The 25,736-nt window shown below is 40.5% G+C and overlaps 1 protein-coding gene across 3 annotated transcripts in view; it reads right to left on the bottom strand.

The window, feature by feature from the left end:
* The window catches only part of NCOA5 (nuclear receptor coactivator 5), a 31,208-nt gene extending 11,123 nt beyond the window's left edge, over positions 1-20,085 (bottom strand). The window contains exons 1-2 of one of the 3 annotated variants that reach the window (XM_081832661.1): positions 19,930-20,085; positions 7,876-7,942 (exon numbers count right to left, since the gene is read on the bottom strand). In XM_081832661.1, coding sequence (XP_081688787.1) covers positions 7,876-7,913 — 38 coding nt within the window. In that variant the 5' untranslated portion in view covers positions 7,914-7,942; positions 19,930-20,085. The remainder of the gene's footprint in view (positions 1-7,875; positions 7,943-19,929) is intronic. The other 2 variants (XM_081832663.1, XM_081832662.1) reach the window with 2 other exon arrangements.
* Positions 20,086-25,736: the final 5,651 nt, after the last annotated feature.

Genomic DNA, 25,736 nt, shown 5'->3' with positions numbered 1-25,736 from the left:
TACTCTTCTCTATCTGATATTTACCTTTTCACAACAGTTTCTTGTTTGACCTACTTTAAGGATTACCACCTCCATAAAATCTGCCCTGAACTCTTGAACTTCCCCAACAAATATGCTCCTCCTCCAGTCCTTTCCATCTCAATAAATGGCACACCTACCTACTCAGTTACTCAAGCCAGGAAACTGAATGTCATCTTTTCCAAAGCCCCAACCGCTCTTCCAATCACATTTCCAAATTCTATTCTTTCTCTGAAACTAGTATCAACTCTGTCCATGTTTATTTCCGTTAGTACTGCTGAAGGCCAACCCACAATGACCTTTCCCTAAAACCTGAGCAAGAGACTTCTACCATGGGGAAAGACTTCCCCATTTCTGCTCTTGCCTCTTTTCTAATCTTTCTCCATATTATTCTAGAGTGATTTTTCAAATATGTAAAAACCTTTCACTGGTTTCCCACAGTATTCGGAATTCAAACCAAAATCTCCAGTAAGGTTAGTCAGGTGCTGCGTGGTCTTGGCTATCTTCTCCAACCTTACCCACTCCCCTCCGGAGTTCACCACTATCTTGCCACACTGGCCTTTCAGCTGTAACTAGCCAAGGTTTTTCCTGATGCCTCTACTTGAGCAGCAAGAACAGATCCATACTCATTCTCTATGTCTCAGCATAACATGTGTCTCTTACCCCTGATTCTCATAGTCTGAAAGTTTATTTTCTGCCCTTAAATCCTGGCCACATTTTCTCATAGCACTGTTTTTGTCATTTATCACAATGTGACATATCTATTTACTTGTGTAACATCTGTCTGCTCTACTAAACTGTGAGTCCATGAGGACAAGGATTGTCAGTTTGACTCTCCACTATAAACCCACTATGTAGGTTTATAATGTCTGGCATGCAGCAGATGCTCCATGACTTATGTTGTATGTATTTCTATCACTGCACTTATCACACGGTTCTGTAATTTTATCTGTTTACATCGCTTCTCTACTGAAGAGTAAGCTCTCCTGAAATCTCTGGATCCCTAGGACAACAGCATGGAGTTCAGTAAATGTTTAATGAATCTAATTATTCAACTCAACTGTAAGCCTCTTATGAGCAGGCGTCATGTTTTGTTTAAACTTTTGTCATCTACCGTGATTAAACATATTAGGCAGCCATCACGATGCCATCAAGCCTGGTAACAAGCCTCAATTTTACTTCATTCACATGAGCACAGCAAAAATAACTTAAATGTCAATTCTGCATCTATGAAAAGTCCTTGTCATATATTTTAAGGCTCACAAGTACTCTTGATTTGTGGGAGCAAACATGGGAGACCAGGGAGTTTAAATGAGGAGGCGCTAAACATTTTTCCTATTAAAGTGCAGACTAACCAAGATTCTTACTTTGTTTCTTATTATGTCATATAATCTTCCTCACATGTGTAACATCTGATAGAGTATATAATGTGGGAAAACACTCAGGATCCTTTGGGAAGAGACAACTGTTAGGTATTTTTGGATTAATGATTAGCAGATAATCCTGCCTTGGGGGGCAGTTAGAAGTAGTCATTAGAGGTAGAATCAGATTTCAAGTGTTCTTGGCAATCAGGGATAAGAGATACCATGAGCCTGATAAACCACAGACCACACACAAAGCCTTCGGGTTGTGGAAATGAGGGGCAGGGATACGGCTAAGAACACCGAGTCACAGCACATTATTCACAGCCTTAGGATAATTAAAAATGCCATATTGTTCTCATTCTTTTGAATCCACTGAAATATCTTACTTACCTGTCAGAGTCCATCCCTGGAGGCTGACCATAACCCTAGAATCCCAAAGTCTAGGTTCATGCTTCCAGTGTGAGAAGGCAATCACTCCCTTTCCCTCAATAAATCTAAAGTCCTTATGCAACAAAACTACTAATTCCCTCAATTGCCTTCTGGGTAAAATGTAGAAAAGATGATATTCACAAGGTGGAAAGAACCAAACAAATAGTGGAAGTAGGAACAGAGAAGATAATAATATGAAAGGGCAAAGCTTTTCTCCTTTCTCCAAAAGATGAGCAGTATGGCAGAAGCTGTTCTTCTAGAGACAAAAACAAAAAACCTTTTAGGGTAAATTTAGGACCCTAACAAAGATCTCCCCAGAACAAAAGGGCTCCTGCTGATGGCCCCAACATCTTTCTCAAAACAAGAACCAGCTAACAAAAGGGAGGTACAGGGTACAGGAATTCAGAGTGCGCAAGGAGGAAGCCTCTGAATGAGATGCTTGACCTTAGGTAACAAGTGGGTTAAAACCAAGTTTCTGGAGCATAACAGGGTTCACAATCTCATCCCATGGCACCAGAGGTGTTTTACTGGAGACCAAATGCAGTGTACCCTCAGGTACCACGTCACCAGAGGCTAAAAAGAAACTGAACCTTTTAAACTGAACCAGTTAAATAAATTTCAGCACTGGAGTCCACAAACTGAAGGCAGATGACAAACACTACTAAAATTGTTATAAATTTCTCATCTATTCAGCTGGGGAAAAAAGCCAAATGCTTTTTGCCTTGAGAGAAATATAGTCATATCATTAGAAACATTTGAGAGGTAAGAGAAGGGTGGGTGAAGGGAAAAGCCATAGCTCAGATGGTAAGTGATGTGCTTCTGGTAGAACAGCTTCTCTTCCGGGGACTAAAGAGGTGTGCAGAGCACTAGGCATTTGAGAGCCTACAGAGTAAGAACTGACAGATGATCATCTTGGAAGTCTGTGATGGACTTCGAGCTTCTCTTCCTCCAGAGAATGAAACCTCAAGCCCAGGATGGTGTTCTTTGGCCTTGGCTTTACAGAATGTCAGGGAGGAAGGCCTCTGTCCTTTTTTGTCAGCATCTCCTTTCTGTTCTTTGGAATATTTTCCTTGGGAGGGCCAGCTTTTCTTTTTTTCCCCTGCTCCTGAAAAAAAAATCTTTAGTAGTTGTTGGTACTTCTGTTCTGTCACAGATACTGTCCACAAATATTATCTAAAATGGCTGGCTGCTGTGTGATGTTGATTCCCCACCACGATGGCTCCATGTTACCGTGAGAAAGAGAAACAACAGACTTGTGCAGAATTTTGCCATTAGGTGCTGGTAGGATATGGAGTGCAATGAGGTATCACACCTCACAGATCCAAATTTTGTAAGTGTCCATGCTTCTCCCTAGGAAGCACGATGATGATTTTCTCAAGCACAGATATGACTTTTCTGTTGGTAGAGGTGGCACTTCCTGAGAACCGATGGCTGTTCTTCAAGTGTTAGTGCAGAGGTAATCACAGCCTGGAATCTTAACTTGCGAGGCCCACCTAGAGCTAGCGCTGTCTCATACCCAAGGAGCAAGTGGTTATCAAAGGAATTAGCACCGTAGATAGAAGTCATCTTGAGCCACATAAGAAACTTGTCTACAGCTAGGATATTTGATGAGCCGATCCCCGATGACTTTCACCGAAGAGGCACCAAGCCTAACATCCTTAACAAATACACAGGAAAAATTCTCTGCAGAACTTTTGATGTAGACAAATTAGTTCTATTTGCTCTTTTTAATGTCAGACAGGAATGTTTAGAAAATACAGAGTCTCAGTTGGAGGCCACATCTGTGTAGGGGTATGCTCCAAGACCTGGATTGCCAGGGTGTTGAGCCGAAGATAGAAACTGAGAACATCTGAGGTACAACCAGAATCACGGTCTCTGAAGAAGGTAAGGGCCAGTGCCTAGCACCAATGCTAGACAACTTACATGGTAACTAAGCAATGTAGTCAAGAGTCCAATGAAGTGGTCCAAGGGTTAAATGATGAGAATTCAGGCTGAAATTTGATCCAGAGCAGGGATCCCTGATGCAGAGTTCTGTGCTTGGCTGGACCAATATTGTCAGAATTACACGCTGACAGCTGGAGTCATTAGGGAGACACATTACTGAACAGAGAGCAATGCCAGCAGAACTGTGGCTTACAGAGACATTTGAAGAGGTGATAATCCTGTGAAAACTCCCAAAGGTACTTAGGTGTTTTGACACTCAAGGTTAACGTCCAGCAAAACAAGGTGTTACAAAGGTCTTGCCAGCATGCTTAGAAACAATTTTATTAAAAGGAGCAGCACTGAAGACATAAAAGTACCACTTAAGGGAAATATCTGCCACAAATACACTTTTTCTCCCCTGTGAACAATGCATATCCTATGGCTGGGGACACATAACTTATTAGGGTTGCCAAATGAAGGCAGTTTGGCAGTTGTCAACAGACTGGTATATCTGGAATTACTTCAAGGCTCTGACTGGATGTACCCAAAGAGTGATATCCAGTGCTCACCCTTAGAGAAATGATTAGCCTCTTCCAGGCTAACTAGTCATCCATCTTGCCTACTTATTCCATTTTATTTCTGCCCTATTGGTATACCATAAGAGACAATACATGATCAGTGTGATGATCAAAATGTTAGTGTTCTGTTTTGAATACAATATTCAAATTTGCCTGGCGTTAAGAGTTTTTAAATTTTTATTTATTTTTTTTAAAGATTTTATTTATTTGTCAGAGCGAGAGAGAGAAAGCACACAAGCAGGGTGAGGGGCAGACAGAGGGTGAAGCAGGCTCCCTGCTGATCAGGGAGCCCGATGCAGGACTCGATCCCAGGACCCTGAGATCATGACCTGAGCCAAAGGCAGACGCTTAACCGACTGAGCCACCCAGGCATCCCTTAAATTTTTATTCTTAAAGGTAAAAAACTGGGACTCTCTGCTCAGGTTTTAGACAGGGCTCAGAACACATTCTACTCAATGTGAATATCCTTCTTCCCTGAACCTTATTAAGCATAACTGTATGATACTTCATCATGTTAAATAACATGCTGAGGAACCCAGTTAGGGACATAGCACCAAGGGGGAAGACTGATTCTGGATGGAAATTAAATTAGCCCAACTGTGCCTCCTACTGATTGTAAAAAAAATAGGAAGCTACTGCCCTATCCACATCTCAAACAACCTCATTTTAGAAATTGTTTCTGAGGAAGGTGATATTTTATTTTTTTAAAAAAGATTTTATTTATTTGAGATAGAGCAAGCACCAGTGGGGTGGAGGGGCAGAGGGAGAGGGAACAGCGAACTCCCTGCTGAACAGGGTGCCCGGCGCAGGGGTCGATCCCAGGACCCTGGGATGATGACCTGAGCCAAAGGCAAGTGCTTAGCTGACTGAGTCACCCAGGTGCCCTGAGGAAGGTGGTATTTTATTTTATTTTTTTAAATTTTTATTTATTTATTATTTGAGACAGAGAGAATGAGAGAGACAGAGAGCACATGAGAGGGGGGAGGGTCAGAGGGAGAAGCAGGCTCCCCGCCGAGCAGGGAGCCCGATGCGGGACTCGATCCCGGGACTCCAGGATCATGACCTGAGCCAAAGGCAGTCGCTTAACCAACTGAGCCACCCAGGCGCCCTTGAGGAAGGTGGTATTTTAAAAGGTATATAAAAGTGACATATTTGTATTTATGTCTCTGGTAGGGACGACATTTTAAAAGCCCCCTCCAATGTTGTTTGTATGCTTTGTTTTTAGGGGGATCTACTATTAGAAAAAAGAAGAAAAGCATACAGCTATTTCTTCCATTACAGATGAAATTATAGAGTTATTTTAAGTTGGGATGAAATTAATCTTTTTTTTTTTTTTAAAGATTTTATTTATTTATTTGACAGAGAGAGAGATAGCGAGAGCAGGAACACAAGCAGGGGGAGTGGGAGAGGGAGAAGCAGGCTTCCCGCGGAGCAGGGAGCCCGATATGGGGCTCGATCCCAGGACCCTGGGATCATGACCTGAGCCGAAGGCAGACGCTTAATGACTGAGCCACCCAGGTGCCCCGAAATTAATCTTTTTAATTTAATGTCCTGGCAATAGCTACATTGGATTCCAAGCAGGGGAGATGGTTATTTCCTCAACATTGCCAATGTCTGCTGAATACCTATAATCAGTTGGAAATGTTAAAAGCATTTAGCTAAGTATCATTAATAAGATGACATAAATCAAGAGCACAAACAGGAACTACTCTGTATTCTTCAATGTGCCTTGTTTTTTGTTTTTTGGGGCGGGAGTTGCCTGCAAAAACACACAGACATTATCCAGAGATTATAAGCATCATGGGGACAAGAGAGGGGAGAGGATTTTACTAGTGGAGGCAGTGTCTTTACAGTTACCCATTCCATACTCCTTCTGGTAAGCTACCAAGTTCAGAAACACATGCATTATTGCTCCTTGGAAACTGGATACACACTGTATCTATCTCTTTTCAAGCCCCTTGGCAACCACAGCTTCTAATGGACGCCCCCTATTTCTGACCATTAGATGTAAACTCTTAGCCCTCTGTATTCCAGGTTTATTGGGGCAATGAGAAGCAACACAGATGGGACTTCCCAACATCTACAGGATGGTTTGATGCAGCATAATGGAAGCAGACATTATATGGAACTGCTAAAGTTCTGCAGGATTCATTTAAGTTCTTTAGGATACTCACACATACCCACAAAATCAGTCAACACAGTATTTACCTGTAAGCTACAGGCATTCCTTACAGTGTTAGAGAGGAAAGACAGAATAGCAATGTATATGCTCACTTCCGCAGTGAGACCAACGGACAGCCAGGGCATCCACCTGGCAGCTGTAGCGTAGCTGTAGTTGTGGTGTCAGATTCAACTCCTTTGCACCGGCAGAGTGCTCAAAGCCGCCAAATTAAACCACCACCTTGCTGCTACAGTCTGCTTGAACTCTGCAGAGCAGTCATGTATAATCTATTCCTGGTAGCTTAGAAAATACCCACCCTTCACATCCAAGTGGGGGCAACATACACCAAACATACAGCAGCCATTCTTTCCTGTAAGTGGGGAACAAAATATAGGTGTTTTTGTCTCAAAGGACAGCTGTATGTTATGTGTAAGTTAGCTGGGTATATCCCAGGTGACCTGCGGAGCTACCAGTACAGACCAGGATTCATCGTACTCAGCAGTGTTCAGTTCACTGTAGGAAATGTAGTCTACCACGGTATGTAGTTTATTGTGGAAAACTGGTATTTTTACTTAGAGGTAAAAGCAAAATCCATACTGAGTATCCATTTGGGCCATGAAGAGACACAAGATATGGAATGGATCATATCTGTCTGCATCCACTTGTGCACTGTTAGGGGGCTAGTTTGGATACTGCACCTTTGGTGTAAATGGTAACATTAATAAGGCTCTTCTTTGAGAGAAGGGGCCAATTTAATGCATATCTCATGGGTATACATCAGGACTATCTCTTTTGTAGACACTGGAAGAAAGAATATATTAGGGAAATGCTTTTTATTTCTAGAAAAGCTAAGAAAAAGGGAGACTTTTGAGAGCTGGAGTGTTTTCGCCCTTTTTATTCCCCTCAAATGGTAACCCCAGCATGCGAGCAAACAGGGGATCTCCAGCACAGGCACGGCAGCAATCTCTCAAGCAGCACTTTCCATAAACCTGGTTAACATCTGGACCGGCAGCCATTTGGAATGAAGAGTCGAATCTCTGCTGCCCACTGCAGTGCAGCATGGCACACACCAACGACCCTGGGGCACTCCTCCTGCTGTGGAGGCTCCCAGTGACACGTGAGCTGGGGACAGACAGAGGTTTATCCTCTTCCAATCGCCTGCAACTCATGTTGCAAGCTGAACTTGCTGGGTTTGTCACCAAAAACGCAAAGCTTCTCTGCATCTCCTGATGTATGTTTAAAAAAAGCAGCAAGGCCCTTCACACAAGGTTCATGTTCTTATTGTTTGCTTGAGCGTTTCTGATTTGTTGGGGGGAAGAAAAGACCCTTGATGTACGAAGTTGGGCTTAACTCCCCAGAGCCCAACTCTCCCAAGGTAACTCACTGCTTCAGGGTACTTTACCTTCGTGTGGGGCTGGGTCTTGATGGAGCCGTATTCATATTTCTTCTTTCCGCTGCCTTATTAATATCTGAAAAGAATAATCAACCCATCTGTTCAATGCTACGGAATAAAAACAAAATCATCAGCACATTTCAAATGAAAGCAACAACAAAAAAACTACAATGACAACCAGATGGTGTAAGAAAATCCATTCAGCAGACACACTGTCACTTGGGCAATTTTTATTAAGTTACAGCAGTACATTGTCATGGTTTGATAAGGAATGTCCCTCAGTTTTCTAGCTAACACAATGCTTTAATGCTCTGCCAAGTCCCAAACCTAACAACTGCCCCCTCCAAAAGTAGAAAAGGTTGCCTGCTAAACTCTTTGAGTGCCAGCTGTAAGATTCTTTTTTGAGGGCAGGATAGTGGGAGTAAAGACAGGAGACAGAGTTTAAAAAAAAAAAAAAAAAAAAAGAGCAAGGGCAAATAATTCCATTTTATGTTACAAAGAAGAAACAGCTGGACTCTGTTGTCTTAAAACTTCCAATATGCCATGAAGCAGGGCCTACTTTTAATGTGCCTTGTGTTGCATTCCACTGGACAGAATGTTCCAGAATGAGATGTAGGGAAGAAATTTTTTTTTCCTAAACGAAGTACATTACACGTTAGCAACTACGACCCTCACAGATAAGTACCTAAGAATAAGAATTGGCATTTGGTTAGGTAGTAAAACACTCCACATATGAAGTTTTCATTAGAGAAGCATGGCATTTACAACTGGGTAAGGGAGAACAGTGGAATCATACAAACTTACAGAAAAGCCAACTTGTGCAGTTAAAGCCTGCTTGCTAAAAACAAATTTACTTTGCAAAAATTGAAGTGAATAATAAAAACACCATGTATAAGAAAGAACTGATGAAATAGCTAAAGAAATGTACCAATCTATGTCCAAAGATAACACAGGACAATTTTTACATGACTTAAAGATTAATAAATATATTAAAAATTTTTGGTTTTGGTTGAATGAAAAAATGAAACTGCGTCCTGCTGCAGTGTAGTTTCGTTTCCCATGTTCCATAGTAAGCAATTAGTAGTGTATCTAATGACATTAAATGGTATTAAGCACTCACATAATTAGAGTGCTTTAAAATAGTAATTATGTATTTAAAAAATTCCAACCGGAGTCCTAGTCCTATGGTGTGAGAGATCACAGTAATAACAAAAAACTTAAGAGGTCTGGCACAGACTTTACCCCGATATGCTGTCAACTTTTGAGTTCTTATTCAAGTGAGAATGATCTTCAGTTCCATTTTAAGTCAGAGTTTCTACTGTATCTAGGAGAAGAATGACTTTTGATAAACTGAAGGTAACATAAATCTAAACAGTGAGAGAAGCGTATTTCACCCTAAGTTGCCTCTCACATTTTCAATTAAGTAGACACAATGCTATCATCCCTCTATCTAAAAAAAAAAAATCAGAAAATAACGTCCATACAGGACTTGGCCAGTAATATCTGACCATGGCTTTGGTATAGCAAGTAGCACTTTCACTTACAACCCTAAAAGTTCAGCAACATCTGAACTGCACATTATATAATGATAAGCCTTATAGGGAATACCTAGTTCTTTTATATGTTATTGTGAAGAGTATCAGTTCAGGTTTAGAAGGACCTACTGCTCTCTAATATGGGGTGAATATGATTCAGAGAGAAATGTCATCTCTGATTGTTTAAGTAGTTTTCAAAGTATCTCTGGAATACACTGAGAGTGGTAGGGGTGTGAATATTTCTTTTAAATAAGCACCATATCTCCCAGCAGGATTCCATATATTATTGAATGGTCTTGTGAATAAAGAAAACTTCTCTAAACATTGACTTGACCTGAACATTTAGGTTAGAGTACAGAACATATGGTACCACTTTAGTTGGCAAGTTTCTATTAATGTTATATAATTTGCTCATATGGTATGAAAAGGACTATTACACTATCTAATTATATCCATTTCTGTGAGCACTTACATATAGGCCCGGGGACACCAAAGTAGTAATGTATTAAAACACTTTTGGGGCAAAGCTGGTTCCAGTTAGAATGAAGAAGGTAAATATTTTATTTGAAGTTAGTGAAATTTTTTTGCAATTATTTGAAAGATTATTTAAAATTCAAGATTATTTTATCTTTAAACCATTTTGATTATAATTTGCCTCCTAATATCTATTTTCATTAAATAGTCTAAAGCAATTATATTTGGATGGGGTGGCTTATGCTTCTTCTGTAAAAAAGAGAACTCTCAGACCATTTGAATTTTTTCCTTTTTTCTTTTTTTTTTTCCTTCAAGATTTTACTCATTTGTTTGACAGAGAGAGACAGTGAAAGAGGGAACACAAGCAGGAGGAGCAACAGAGGGAGAGGGAGAGGGAGAAGCAGGCTCCCTGCCGAGCAGGGAACCTGATGTGGGGCTCAATCCCAGGACTCCCAGGACACCTTGGGATCATGACCCAAGCTGAAGGCAGATGCAAAACAACTGAGCCATCCAGGTGCCCCTGTAATTTTTTCCTTAAATGCCAAGTGTTTGTTTATTCACCTCTATTTAAGAGTTCCTTATGTCTCCACCTTGGGTGAGATATGGAGAAAATGAGACCTGGAAATTTTTGATAGTTTCATTGCCACCCAAGAGGGCTGCTCAGGTTGGAGGAAGGTTGGGAGGGGAGTGGGTTTCAGTGAGAGTTATGAAAACAAAACTGTCATCACCACCAATCCTGATACACAAAAAAATCCTAACATATGGTGACACAGAACTTTTGGAAAACCTAGGAGTTCAGAAATACAGGAAGAATAGAGAAGCTACCAAAAGTAAAATAACTTCAGGGAACTGATCACAAAGTATAATAAAGATCTAAAGAGTCAAGGGAAAAAAAACCCTTGCCCCATCCCAATTTTTTTTTTTTTTTGGTCACATAATTCAATAACCCATCAACTGGGAGGTTGGAGGTTCGTTTGAAAATGCAAATATTGGGACTGGTAAAGAGGGCTTTTGTATTAATCAGTTAACCAGATTTTTTCCTTCTTAAATCCTTACAGAGATACATAATCTATGCCAAGGAAATAGAAACAACGTTAACGTAAAGGAAAAGAAAAAACAGATGGAAAGACAACCTGAGCACCTTTCTGGACATCAGGTAGGGAACCGTAATTGGAGAGAATTTAATCAACAAGAGGACAGTGGCAATTTTGATGTTTCTTTCCCCTCCTGCTCTATCTCATCCTGGCCAAATGCCCTTAAGACTTGAAGTCAGGGGGCGCCTGGGTGGCTCAGTTGTTGAGCATCTGCCTTTGGCTCAGGTCATGATCCCAGGGTCCTGGGATGGAGCCCCGCGTCGGGCTCCCTGCCCCGCTCCTGCTCCGCGGGAAGCCCCCTTCTCCCTCTCCCACGCCCCCTGCTTATGTTCCCTCTCTTGCTGTCTCTCTGTCAAATAAATAAATAAAAATCTTAAAAAAGAAAAAAAAAGACTCAGTCTCTCAGTGTCTCTTTCACGTCAGCTTGGTTGGTACATCCATACTTTGTGAGCTATATTAGCAATGTGAATGCCATTCAAAATCACCATCACTGCAAGGTACCTTGGCCTGAATATCTTCTAAGTGGTCTTCTGAAAATAGTTAAAAGCACTTTTCAGGTAAGGAATTTTAGACAAGAAAAATAACACCAACTGAAGGGATCTACATAAGAGGAAAAAAAAAAAACCCCAGAAAATAATCTAGAAAACATGATGTCACACAGGAAGTGGCAGAACTGTTTTAAGCCACAAAAGATTGGGGTAAAGAACTTTCAAAGAATGACACAATGCCTAATGTACATTTTCGACTAATATGCTAGACAGGGTTCACACAATGGTCTTTGTATAATGCTATAAATAAAAATTCACGTTTCATTCATAGTACCAAGAACTGCTTTGCTCTATTTTTTAATTGTACCATCATAAAAACAACTCTTTTCACCTTAAAATCAATTATCACAAGCTATCACAATGGAAAACCATAAGGATATTCTAAACAAAGTGCAGCATGAATCACTGCACTTATTGACAGTACCACTGTTGGACTGCTGGCTGTTCAAAGAATGCAGAAGCCTATACAATTTCGATGTGATTATAAATGAAATAAAATTCTCCAAAGGCTTAGCTGAAAACCAACTAATAATCAGTAATTACTAAATTGAAAACATGTGATGATAAAGAGAATGCCACTTGAAAAACCATACTGACAAGAAAGAGGTTATCACACATTAAACTCCCCAAATTGGGAGGGGAAAGGATTGGACTTCTCACTTAAATTAGATTTATGAAGATGACCTTGATGGTATACTGTAACATCAGGGATATGTAAGGAGTTATACTGTAATGAGTCAGGGATAAGAGAATGCTCTGCTTATGGTTTCTAAATCAATCCTTTAAGCTTACTTTAAAAACTATGCATTCCCTCATATTGGATTCTCTCTTTCATTCTCTAATTAAAATAAGGATTATATCTTTAACTGTATCAGATTATTATTCCTAGGTACAGGAATGGGAGAAACAATGATAATTTATATTTACAGAATGCTTACTCTGTCCCAGGGCCTGTACTAAGAACATCATGTGCATTATCTCATTCAATCCTTTCTACAACTCTTGGAGTTAAATACTATTATGATCTCTATTTTGCGAATGAGGAAATTTGAGATTTAGAGAAATTAAATGACTTATCTTAGGTCACAATAGTCAGGCGGCAGACAGCTAGGATTCAAATCCAGATCTGACACCAAAATGCTTACCTATTATGCTATACTGCTCCAACAGGGAACGGAAAAACATGGTTTCCATTATGAACGCTTGCTAAGACTCCCTGATCAAAATGATAGAACCTGGGAAAGGCCCAGTCTTTGCCAGTCACACCAATGTTTAAGTGCCCCAGACACCCAGCAGAGCAGAGCCTATTCAATTGCCACTTCAATTTCTATCACCTCAAACTACATTTGACCCTTGAACAATGCAGGGGTTAGGAGTGCTGTCCCCACGCAGCCGAAAAACTTGACTACCTAAAAACTTAACAGCCTACTATGGACCAGAAGCCTTACTGATAACATGAACAGTTGATTAACAAATATTTTTGTATGTTATATGTATTATACACTGTATTCTTACAATAAGCTAGAGAAAAGAAAATGTTATTACGGAAATCATAAGGAAGAGAAAACACATTTACAGTACTGTAAAAAAATTCGCATATTAAGCGGACTTGCGCAGTTCAAACCCATGTTGTTCAAGGGTCAACTGTACAGTGTTTCTGGCTTTGCTACCAATATTCTAATCACTTCCAACACTTCAGACAAAAATTCTCTATCAACATTTAATTTCCTGCCCTTTTTCCTTCTTTCAAGGAAAGAGCACTTGCCTGATCAGCATATCTGAGTTCTAGTCCTAATGGGGGCGGGGGATGGTTAGTCGTCATTTGATTTCTTCCTGAGCCTGATGAAATGGATATTCTACCTGTGTTGGTTATGCTGATTCAAGGAGAACATCAGCTAAGAGAAAAAACTCACTAATTTGGATTCACAAAGATGGAGCTAATCTAAACTAGTAAAACAGCCTGTGCTACAAAAAAATGTAAAATACAGATTTATTTAACACAGGTAAAATTTCAACTGAACTGTACAAGCAGAGATCCTTCCAGAACTAAATTAACACACTTGAAAGGACAGTTTATAATCAGCTCATCAGATGCCTCTAGGCCTACTACGTGTCACACTCTGTACTATACCATAGAGATATGGAAATAATAAGGCTAAAGTCTTTGCTTTAAAGAAGTTCACTGTTTAATAAAGGAGAGTGGGACATATACACAGATAATCATAATCTAAAGTGGGTTTATGGCAGAGATAATGAAGGTCTGTGTATGTGTGTGTGGCGGGGGGAGGAACAGGACAGAGAGGAGACTGGAAAGAATAAGGGGTAGGAGGGACGGAGGAGGCAGGGAGGCCTAAAAGAAACAGTCCTGAAGGATAAGTAGTTTACCAGAAAGAGAGAAATCATTCCAGCACATGTAAAAGGTGAAAGAATGGTGTGAAGAACTTAATTAGAAATACTATAAGAAGTTTAGTGTAGGGAATAGGGGACAGGAAGAAGAAAAGAGAAAGGAATTACAGATGCAAGCCAGAGTTAGAAGGAGGTCACAAAAAACTTTGCTACTGAAAAGGAAAAAATTGGTGGCAAAAGGGCCGTATAAACTGAGCTACCATAATAGAGTCTCAGTGAAGCTAAATTAATGAAGGCTTCCTGTATGTGTATTACCCAAAAAAGGGAGGCAGGAGTATTTAAACCTAAGACATTCAAAATGTTAACTATGGTAATGTTTTTCAAGGATCACTGGTTTGACAATGAAGGGAACAGGAATGAGAAAAGTATTTAAAAGGTTATGATTTTACCTTCAGTAAAGGAATATAAAATAAACTTAGGGCCAGAGTCAGTAATTAATAGCCAACAATATTAGTCTCACCCACTATTCTGGAAGAAATAGACAACCAAACACCCTTCCTTAGTTTTTCCTAATATCTTTTTAAAAAAACTTAGTGTGACAAAACACACACAGACACACACACACACAACATACAATTTATCATATTAACTATTATTTTTTTTCAAGTAAGCTCTATACCTAACGTGGCGCTTGAACTTATGACCCAGAGATCAAGAGTAGCATACTTTACCGACTGAACCAGCCAGGTGTCCCTCATATGAACTATTTTTAAGTGTACAGTTTAGTACATTGAGTATATTCACACTGTTGTACAACAGATCTTCAGAACTTTTTCATCTTGCAAAATTAAAAACTCTTTATACCCATTAAACGGTTTCCCATGTCCCCTCTCCTCATTTATATATGTACACATTTTTTCATTCTTCACGTCGCGTTCCTTTAATGAAAATACATCAGCACCACCCAGGAAGATGGTTAAACGTTATTCTCAGACCCCATCTCAAACTTGGATGAAGCCTAGGAACCTGTATTTTAACAAGCTTCTCAGGTGATTCTTGGCAAGTATTTGGAAACTGTATTATCTATTTATCCCTTTAGCTTATGCATAACATATACTTAGATCCTCCATTTAGAAACTTCTTTAAACTCTTCTATTCAAGGAGCAATAACCCATAAACATCATGTTACAAAGAAAATGTCACGACAATGGCTAAAATCTGTCAAAGTATAACCCTTGAAAACAGTATAGAAAACATAATCACATAGCTACCTCCAAAGAAAATGGAATCATCAACCAAGTTTCCATTGTACTACAGTTAATAATAATATCCAATTATAGGTCAGTGCCCCCACCCCCAAGGAGGAGTGTGCACCAACAACTTTTCAATTTTATTTGATCATTTAAAAAGTATCCTGAAAATCTAAGCTTCTTTTCCCAATTACCTACTTATAAAATAGCAAGAAAAATAATAACCACTGAGCTTGCCACTTTTTGATAGCATATTATCCACTTCTTTGGTTAATAAATGGCAATCTGCCAACTAAAGTCTCTCTAAATTCTGCCAACTAGACTTGTCGATATTGTTTTGCTGGCAGGGGCTAAAATTCCTGCTTCTTCTGAGGCATTTGGTTTTCATATCTAAATGCATCTCTTTGCAAGAAGAGAAAAATGGTCACACATATGATTTCACATCCACACCACTAAAAGCAAGGTGGAGGAAATCTAAATTTAATAAGCAGACCAAGGAATCTTGGTAGGTCTGCTTTCTTTGTTCTCAAGAAGGTAAAAGCATCCTACTGATGTGAGTGGAAGGAATTACAATATTGAACACTCTACAGATACTCTAACTATTGCTATTACCTCTAGTTCAAACTACGAAGCCAAAGAACATTTTATAGTTAAATTACAGTTTTGCTTAAAATGTATACCCAGCCATAAACCAGAGTTGCCAATTCCTATTAGTAATCTGGGATATGAATAGATTAGTACTAGAATCTGCTTCAATCTTCTATTTCCAGTGAAAACTCATTTTCTAAAGCCTAAATCAGGGGGTTCTCAAAACTTTAATGTACATAAAAACTGCAGGTGTTGCTTCTGAAAGGCAGATTCCCCAGCCCCCACCTCCAGAGACTGGTCAGCTGGGGAGCTGGGGAGCAGTATACAGATTTGTACTTTCAACAAGCTGTTCTAGTGACTGATACTGTCCTAAAATAAGTTTTCCAAAGAAAGGCTCAGTTCATAATCTTAAGTTTTTGCACTGAACGAAATCATATTTTTCCTATTTTTTTGTCTTTTGGGTATCAAGAATAATTTCTGAAGAGACATTTAAAAATAAATTTCTTGTATCATCTCTGATGGTAAATATATGTTATTACTATCTCAATCTCCAATTGCATAATTAAGTATACTCACTTAAAGTCAAATTATTCATAATTCAAAGTTCTCCAAAGCTTGCTCACTAACTGCAGGATCACCTAATCTTCAGTAATTCAATCATTCTAGATCCAACCCAGGGGATCACTCAAGACATTTTATAGAGCTAAAGTTATAAGACATTCTGCTTTATAAATGTCCTCCAATGCAACTTAAGTTGCCCTGATGCTTCCCTAAAGTTGTTGGTCTTTATATAGGTCAACAAAAATACGGTTTTGAACAGGAAATAAAGGGAAAAGAGTCTTATGATCTGCAAAAGTTCTGATTCTTTGAGGGGAATTATTTTAACATAAAAGTAATTGATAATGAGCACTGGGTGTTCTGTACAACTGATGAATCACTGAACTCTACCTCTGAAACTAATAATACACTATATGTTAATTAATTGAATTTAAATTAAAAAAAAAAGTAACTGGTCCAGTTGACCTATTATCTCTTGTTTTTTTTTTTAGTGATAGGATAAAGAATGAAAATGACCATCCCTATAAATATTCATATCTGGTGGTAATAAAACCACCATTTAAAAAGTAGCAGGCATGCTGGTATTATATATATAGCTGTCAGTATACTTCATATTTCTCTAATGTGCTGCTGCTTCAGACAGTGGCCTTACCCTGATCCTTTCATTAAGACTTCTCATTAATGAAAGTAGCATAAAGGGTAATTTTCTGTTGGTCACTGCCCTTTTAACTTCTTGATAGTTTAACTCTGCTTAAGCCAAATAGTCTAGACAAATGTGTATGCTGTTCACAGGACAAATCTTTTGGCACAAAAAAAAGCTGACTGAGCTTTAAAAGCACTTGTCTCAAGACACATGGTAATCATTAGTAAACCACAAGGTACAGAGATGAAACAGAGTGTGGCAGAAAGAAGTCAGTTTGGGAAAATAAACATGTATATAGGAGGATAGCAAGAGAAAGGTACCAATGATATCTTCCTCTCTTGAACATCTACAGTGTATATGTTTAGCATATTAAAATTCTGGAATATGGACACCTCTTTACCTCATTATTTCCCAATTTTGCTTGACCACAAAATCTTTTATCTTCAATAGTATCTTGAATATGTTCTACTAAGTATGTGATTTGGGCAAAAAAATCTAACTTCTCTGTGCCATTATTTTCTCATAAGCAAAAAATATTTAATAATATCAGCCTACTTATCTCACAAGATGATTGGCGGGAGCAAATGAGTTGGTACTTTAAAACCTGCTTTGTAAATCATACGCACCGATGGTTGTATGTTATCATTACCATTAAGAGTGACAGTGAGTTTAAGAACAGACATTTCATTCTTTATGCGGGGAGTCAAAAACAAAAAAACAATGATAGTTGAAGGGAATAAAATATTAAATACATTTCCTCCACAGGTGTCTCATTCTAAAAAGTACAACTGAATTCCAATACTTCTCACAGTAGTAACAAGCCATACAAAGGCACTGCCATCTGCAGGCCATAGGGATGGAATGCTTGCAACGGTTATCAAGAATGAAGTTTCAAACCATGAGGCACTCTTTTTTTAATCACACTTCTAAAACCTCTCCAAATGACTTAGCTTTTGAGCACTGGTAGATTGAAGCTCCATTTGCTGAAGTTCTGAAATGGACCTGAGCAGAAAATTCTCATTTCTTCTCTAAACAGCACTGATGCTGAGAAATACGAAGAAGACCACCTTAGCCTTATGTAAGTTCTACATTTTGCTCTTACCAAAGTAATCCCAAGGAATGTGGATTTTTTTTTTTTTAAAGAGCCTTTGACGAAGCAACAACTGAATGGCCTGAGCAGACTTTTCTGAGTTTCCTTTCAATGAATTAAAGTAAATCTGCTCTCTCATACACACGAAGAGTTATGAACGGACTACAAACAGAACAGACTGTTTACATAAATAAGTTAATCTCTCAGTGCCTCCCTTTCTTTGAAAAGACCTAATTAGCTTTATTCAACAATTCATCAATTGGCAGCATCTGATCTAGCAAGGAGACAGGAGCTCCTAATGCCTTCTTTAAATGTGCAGTATTCACCAGCATGTGACATTGAACAACATGCACCTAGAAAAATTCCTTCCACTGGGCCTTGAAATACGATTTCTCCAGCACATTCTACAAGGGAAACTACAGTTTCTATGTTATAGGTTAAAAGATCATGTCAGAGGTTTCAAAGAATACCTGGAGAGTGACAGATGAGCTAAAAGAAAGGCAAAGAAACAAGAATATAGGAAGAAACATGTTAAATAGCCAAGTGATCTCCAATACCCATAATGCAAAAGCTTGGGGTTTACTGGTTGGAAAAAGGCAACATGAAAGTTACTTTTCACACCCAGACTGGCTCATACAGAAAACATTAAATCTAGAGTAGTCAAAAACCAAAACTGCTCCATCTTCGTATGCAGAAATTGTCAGGTGGTTACCATGCCACAGTGCTACAAGAAAACTGAAGAGGCACACCGGGTGCACTTGAGCTGACAGTTCCTGCAGTTCCCTGGGACTAGCGCTTGCAAGTCAATAATGAGAACAGTTTACAACGAAAAAGCCTTATAATATCATCCCCGAAGATCCTGGGGCATTTCATGGAATCCGCTACGCCTCAGGGGAAAATTCTGTGCAGAGCGAAAGCCAGGACGACAATTAACCCCATACTCCTAGGACAGCGTTTCCCAAAGCGTGGAACGCAGAATAACTTGAGGAGGAACAAGGACGCACTGTTTATTTTAATAGATAGGTATTTATTTTTTATGAGCATTAGAAAAATAACTGGCTTTCCATTTTGCGATTTACGTTTCCACCTTAAACAAATGTATTTAAGAAGGAGAAAAAAAAGGAGTCACTTTAAAGAAAAATATTAACATTTGGTAAATAAGTAACAGTACAGAAGGTACACGGACAGAAAGGTGTAACGCGAGAGACTGAAATTTGGGAAACGCCGTCCTAAAAAAAGGCCCCGGCGGGTCCTCGGGAGCGGAGAGTGCCCTGGGTCCAGGAGACAGAAGAGCCAGCAGGTTGGGGCGCTGGCTCTGTCGCTAGTTTCCGCGGTAACCTCGGGCACAGTTTCTTCCCCATCCTTGGGGCCCGGGGTCCACGTTATAAAATGAGTGGGGATATCACGCGACAAGGAGACAGACGCCTTGAAGATGCTGTCAAGGGGCTGAGAGGCGGCGGCGACGGGGGCCAGCGTTCGGTTCGCCGCACGGCGCTGCACGCCCGGTAGAACGCCCGGAGAGGCGAGCCGCCTCGGTCCGAGTTCGAATCCCACCTGCGCCACCGACTTGCTGAGGGCCCGCAGGCGAGCGACTTCACCATTTCGAGAGAGGGACGCGGGGTGTGCAAGCCTACCCTACAGACAAGCTTGGAGGACTATTGTCGGCGGTTCGCGCACAGACAAGCGGCCGCGCTGCGGCGCCGCCCGGACCCGAGCCCACCACGGCTGGCCGGGCCTGGGCTTGACGGGAGCCAGAGGCCGCGCCCCGCACCGGGCATGCGCAGCTCCGCGCGCACCCGGAGAGGAGCCGAGGCCGCGACCGCGGCCGCGCGTCGAGCGGGCCCTCCCGCCTCAGCCTCCCCATCCGGCCCGAGCCCCCTCAACCGCCTGCCGTGAGGCCCACCCTCGGCGGACGGCCACCGCTTCCCGGCACTCACCGCTACCAGCGCGGCGGGCTCCCGACCTCTCCTTCGCCTCAGGCCCGCCCCTGCCGCCTCCACCTCAGCCCACCTGCCCGCCGTAGGACAAAGGCGCCACCAACCGACCGGCGCGGGCACGAGGCAATGGCGGCTGGGGCGGAGAGTGGGGGCAGAGGGCGCGCACGCAGCGGCAGGCGCGGCAATGTCGTAAGAGCGCGTGGGTTTACGGCAGGGCTGTGTTGGGCGTCCATCTCCTTAGCAATGAGGGCGGGGAAGTGGGTTCCCGGCGGCCGTTGAGAACGCTAGGGGTTGCCTAGTAACGGCATCCACGGCTAAGGATGGGGCCAGGCTTGGTTCCCCGACCCCAAAGGCTTTGCCTTTCTTCTGATTTTCGGAGCGCCTTCCTTCCATTCTAACTGTGGAAATAGATAATTTAAATCCTAAAATACTTCGATTTAGTTTTTCATAAAACGCAACAAAACACCTTTGGATGTGTGTTGGAGAATAGTATATATATTCCTGTAACCTCCGGATCCCAAGGAACAAAGAGAGCAGAGAGGTAGAAAAAACGCTTTGTTTAAATTTACATTTAAATAGGCTGTGTACCCTATTAGTTTCGCTGACAAGGGGCAAAACGCTTCTGGTGATATAGTCACAGGTTCTTTTTGAGTTACTTCTTTCTGGAATATTTATTCAATGTAAAAAATAAATTTCTCAGAATGTAACTGTTGACTATGAAGCCTGCAATATGCTGTATTGTTCATTTAATCTCTAGAATAATTTGTCAGAGGGAATGGAATTTGCTCACACAATTGTAAATACATTTTATTAATCACAGCTATCGCTATATGAATCAGGTAGGCTTTTTTATTAGCTAGGAAATGCCTCAGACCCCGCGGGGGTCTAGTTTTTCTCCTTGTGAATACTGCATACCAAGAAAAAATGGTGGCTGTGGAATTGGAATGCTATGGGAAGTCAGATTTCTTTGACAACCACTCATTTGCTCATTCCTTCACTCATTTGCTCACTGAATGTTTTTTTTTTTAGTATACTTTAAAAATTTTTTTTATTTTATTATGTTATGTTAGTCACCAATATTACATCATTAGTTTTTGATGTAGTGTTCCATGATTCATTGTTTGCATATAACACCCAGTGCTCCATTTACTGAATTTTTTTATACACCTACTAGGTGGCCCTATGATTTATCAGACACCTTCTTTCAAAGCACTTCATGAGCAAATGCAGACCCATCTCTGCTATCTTGGAGATTACTTTCTAGTGGAGAGAGAGAATTAGGTGAATAATCACATTTGAATGTATAATTACAAACAGGTAAATACTTGAAGGAAAGAAACAGAGACACACAGGATTGTCTAGTTTGTCTCACCTGTGGTGAGTGCAGGGTGTGCCTGATTCCTATGGACGGATAAGCGTGGTCTTTGGGTCCTTAATAATTCATAATTCATCATGGCATCTGGGAAAATGGAAGCTGGGTGGTTTTTCCCACCTTGGCTGAGAGCTCCTAGAGCCAGATAGGGACGTCTACGCCCAGGGATTTTTTTTTTCTTTACTTTTCCCCAGGTTGTTCACTCACTCTAGGTGAGAAGTCTCAGAATTTTGTGGATTCATCTGCTTCTCTTGCATCCTTTTGTGCGTAGGTTAAGAACCATACTTGACTCAGTTCAGAATCTTCTGTTTCTTTCCTGCATTACCCCTTTTTGATGTTTATGCCATAAAATTGTATGCTTTTTCATTGTTTGGTTGAATTGATTGATTCTCTTAATTATTTTTCTGTTATCTTTTAACTTATTATTATTATTATTATTTTTCTGGTTAGATATACAGGGACAGAGATTTTGTGGCCCAACTTCATCTTCCTATCTTTTCCCACCCAGAAAGTTTTACATTGTATCAGTTGTTATTCACACTCATCCATGAGATAGATGCTATATAATTTGAACTTCAATTCCTTAACATTTCAAACATGCATTAAAAGTACATAAAATAATATAATACATACCCTTCTACTCACTGCTAAGACTCTCTTCCCATTTCCTTCCTCTCCCTTCCCAGAGATAATCACTCTCCTGAAATACATTTCCACATATATTTTGTACTTTTATTATAAAGGTATATCTGTATCTCAATATCTCTCCAATCTGTATACTATTGTTTAATGTATCTAGATATATATTTTATGTGTCTTTTCCCAACTTGCTTTTATCTTTTTAACTCTGCTAGGTTTTCAAAATTTAACTGTGCTGAAACGTGTAACTACTTTTATGGTCCCTGGACCAGCAAGCAGCATCAATAACACCTGAGAACTTGTTAGAAATGCAGAATTTCAGCCCTACCTACGCAAGACTCACTGAATCAGAAACTCCAAGGGTAGGACCCAGCCATTTGTCCTTCCCCAAGCCCTCCTTGGTGATTCTGATGCATCCTAAATTCTGAGAACTACTGCTCTAATGTATTCATTTTATTTGCTGTATAGTATTTTATTGCATGAATCGGCCACAGTTTGTGTATCTATCTGTACTAAGGAATAGTTAGATTTTCTTTCTACTACAAAGTGTGCTTCACTGAACATATTAGTACATATCTCCTTGGGTGCACATCTAGGATACACACTTAGGAGTAGATTTGCTGACTTTGTAGTATATATCACATCTTGAACTTTAGGAGGTTTAGCCAGACTGCTCTCCAAAGAAGTATGTGTGATGTATTGATGTATACTCCTGCCTGCAACATGTAAGTACCATTTCTAGATACCCTTATCAACTTTGGATATTTTCAGACTTTATTCATTTATTTATTTTTTGCTTATGACTATAGGTATGCAATGATATCTTTGCTGTTTTAGTTTAAATTCTTCTGAATTTGGTGATAGTGAGCATCTTTTCTTACAAGCTATTCAAGTTTCTTCCTTTATGAACTGCCTGTTTATATTTCTAGACCACTTTTCCATTGAGGTATTTTTTTGTTTTTCTTATTGATCCATAGGAGTTGTTTACATATTCTGGATACTGATCTCATGTTAGGGTTAGGTCTTCTCGCTGCAGTTTATCATTTTGTTAATGGTGTCTTGTCATTCACAAGTTTTACAGTTTAAGGTAGTCATATGTTTCAACCTTCCCCTCTATGATTTGTGGTGTTCTGTGTCTTGTTTAAGAATTCCTTCCCTTGGGGCACCTGGGTGGCTCAGTCAGTTAAGTGTCTGTCTTCGGCTCAGGTCATGATCCCAGGGTCCTGGGATCGAGTGGGCTCCCTGCTTTGAGGGGAACCTGTTTCTCCTTCTCCCCTCTGCCTGCCGCTCCCCTCTCTTGTGCGCACTCTCTCTCTGCCAAATAAATAAATAAATACAATCCTTAAAAAAAGAATTCCTTCCCTTTCCTAATGTCATATAGATAGTCTTCTTCATAAATACTGTTATTATGTCGATTTTACAGGCGAGGCAGTTGAGGCACAGAGAGCTTATGTAGCTTGCCTAAGGTCCCAGAGCACTGGAGGTGAGCAACTTGGGCTCTTGACCTCCCAGCTGCACTGCACTCTATGGTTTAGGAACTTCTTGCCGTCTTGCTCTGCTAGTTGTCTCACGAGAACACTTCTTAGCCTTTTCTGCAGACGCAGAGGGTGTGCAGAGCTGTCGGTTAAGGCAATTCTCATTCACTACATAATGAAGCACTGTGGCTCTAGACGTCAAGATCTCTAAAAATATTTTTTAAAATGTTCAAATAATTTCATATTTACAGAAAAGTTGCAAAAAATAGTACAAAGGGTTCCTGAATGTCCTTTCCCCAGATTCTCCAAATATTGAACGTTTTACCTTGTTTGCTCTGTAACTGTCTGTTTCTCTTCCTCTGTGTTATCTCTGTGTCATCTAATCCACAGGCCTAATTTGAATTTCACCAGTTGTTCCACTAATGTTCTTGAGAGCGAAAGAAACAATTTGTTTTCTGGTCCTGGACCCAGTTTAGGGTTACATGTTGCTTTTGTTTTCATCTCTTGGGTTTCCTTTGATCTGTGACAGTTCTTCAGTCTGTCTTTGTCCTTCATGACCTTGACATTTCTGAAGAGTACAGGCCACTTATTTTATAGAACGGCCCTCACTGGGGCTTGTCTGATGTTTCTCCATTGTTAGATCCAGGTTCTACATTTTTGGCAGGAAGACACAGAAGTGATGCTGTGTCCTTCTCAGCCAGCAATTTTCTTTTGACTAGAACCCTCTGCAATACTATGTGCATATGCATTTTCCAGGCAAAGTGATTAATATCTCTTCTTTCCAATTCCCATGACCTAACAGAGGCCAAGAAATTCATTTCTCCATGCTGGTCTTGGAGGGATTCCTTGCCAATAGGAGGCAGGGGAGGAGAGAGGCATTGAGAGTGGGAGCAACTGCCAGCCTGCCTGGGACCTGTCTGTGCAGCCCTGGGCATCTTTCTGGTGTGCCATGAACACAGACCTCCGATGCTCCAGCTTTCTTGGCTCAAACCTTTTGAGAGAATTTACCATTTATGAAGTCTCGGTAGATTAGAACATAGGCTGTAGAGTCAGACCGGCCTACGTTCACAACTCTACTCTACCACTTCCTAGCTGGCAGACTTGGGCCTGTTCTTTAACCCTCCATGACTCCTCTTCTTCATCTATAAAATGGGAATGAGAATAGCATGTGCCTCATAAGGTCAACATGAAGTAAGTTAAATGAGGTAGTACGTATCATGCATGAAGCTACTAGAATCATGCCTGGCTCATCATGCAGGCTCAATGGCTCATAGATGTCTTATGACATCATGGTTTGTGTCTTTCTATAGATTTGTTTATGCTCACAATCTGTTAGACATCTCCTAGAAGACAGAGGCCCTTGGGTTTTCATGGGCTACTCTGTTCACAAGTGGAATAAAGAGAATAAATGTCGCTGGGAGTTGGTCAATGAATCCTTATTCCCCAGGACATTGGGGTGGGGGTAGAAGGGACTTTATTGTGATATTAAGCTCCTTGTGAACCCCAACTGAATCAATAGCTCCTCAGAGTAAGATTCTGCCAACAAAGTGGATCAGAATGGGACAGCCCCCACTTGGCAAGATCTGTTGTATGTTGAAAGGAGTGGCTCAGGGAACTGCAGAATGGCCACCCTAAGATCCCTCCCCGCCATCAGGGAGACCAGCCTCTATGACATGCCCATCAGTGTCAGTATAGCTCTGTATAACTGTGGGAGTCAGAGTAATGACCTCCTAAAGATATCCATATCCTAATCTCTGGAACCTGTGAATATATCACCTTACATGACAATGGAGGCTTTGCAAATGTCATTAGGTTAAGGATCTCGAGATGGGAAGATAATCCTGGATTGTCCGGGTGGGCCCAATGTAATGTAATCACATGGATCCTTATAAGAGTTGGGAGTGGGAGGGTCAGAGTCAGAGAAGGAGATGTGATGATGGAAGTGGGGGTTGGGGGGAGGGTGGGGAGGTGGGGAGGAGAGGGAGAGGGAGATAGTGGAAGATGTTACTACACTGCTGGCTTTGAAAGTGGAGGATGGGGCCGTGAGCCAAGGAACACAGAAGGGCCCTAGATGCTGGAAAAAGTAGGAAAACAGATTCCCTCCAGAGCCTCTAGAAGGAACACAGCTTTGTTGACTCATTTTTAACTTTTGACTTTCCACCCTCCAGAAAACTTAATAAATACATATTTTCCTTTTCTAATGTTACCATGGTTTACTTTTCCCCTTTTAATAACTGATTATTTAATCCAATTAATATTGATTTTGATGTATGATGTCGAAGGTAGGTACAATTAGATTCTCTCTTCCTCTAAGCCATTTC

The sequence above is a fragment of the Leptonychotes weddellii genome, chromosome 10 (genome assembly GCF_054177405.1).
Source record: "Leptonychotes weddellii isolate Sample4059 chromosome 10, ASM5417740v2, whole genome shotgun sequence".
NCBI classification, from domain to species: domain Eukaryota; kingdom Metazoa; phylum Chordata; class Mammalia; order Carnivora; family Phocidae; genus Leptonychotes; species Leptonychotes weddellii.
This window is presented reverse-complemented; position numbering and strand designations above follow the sequence as displayed.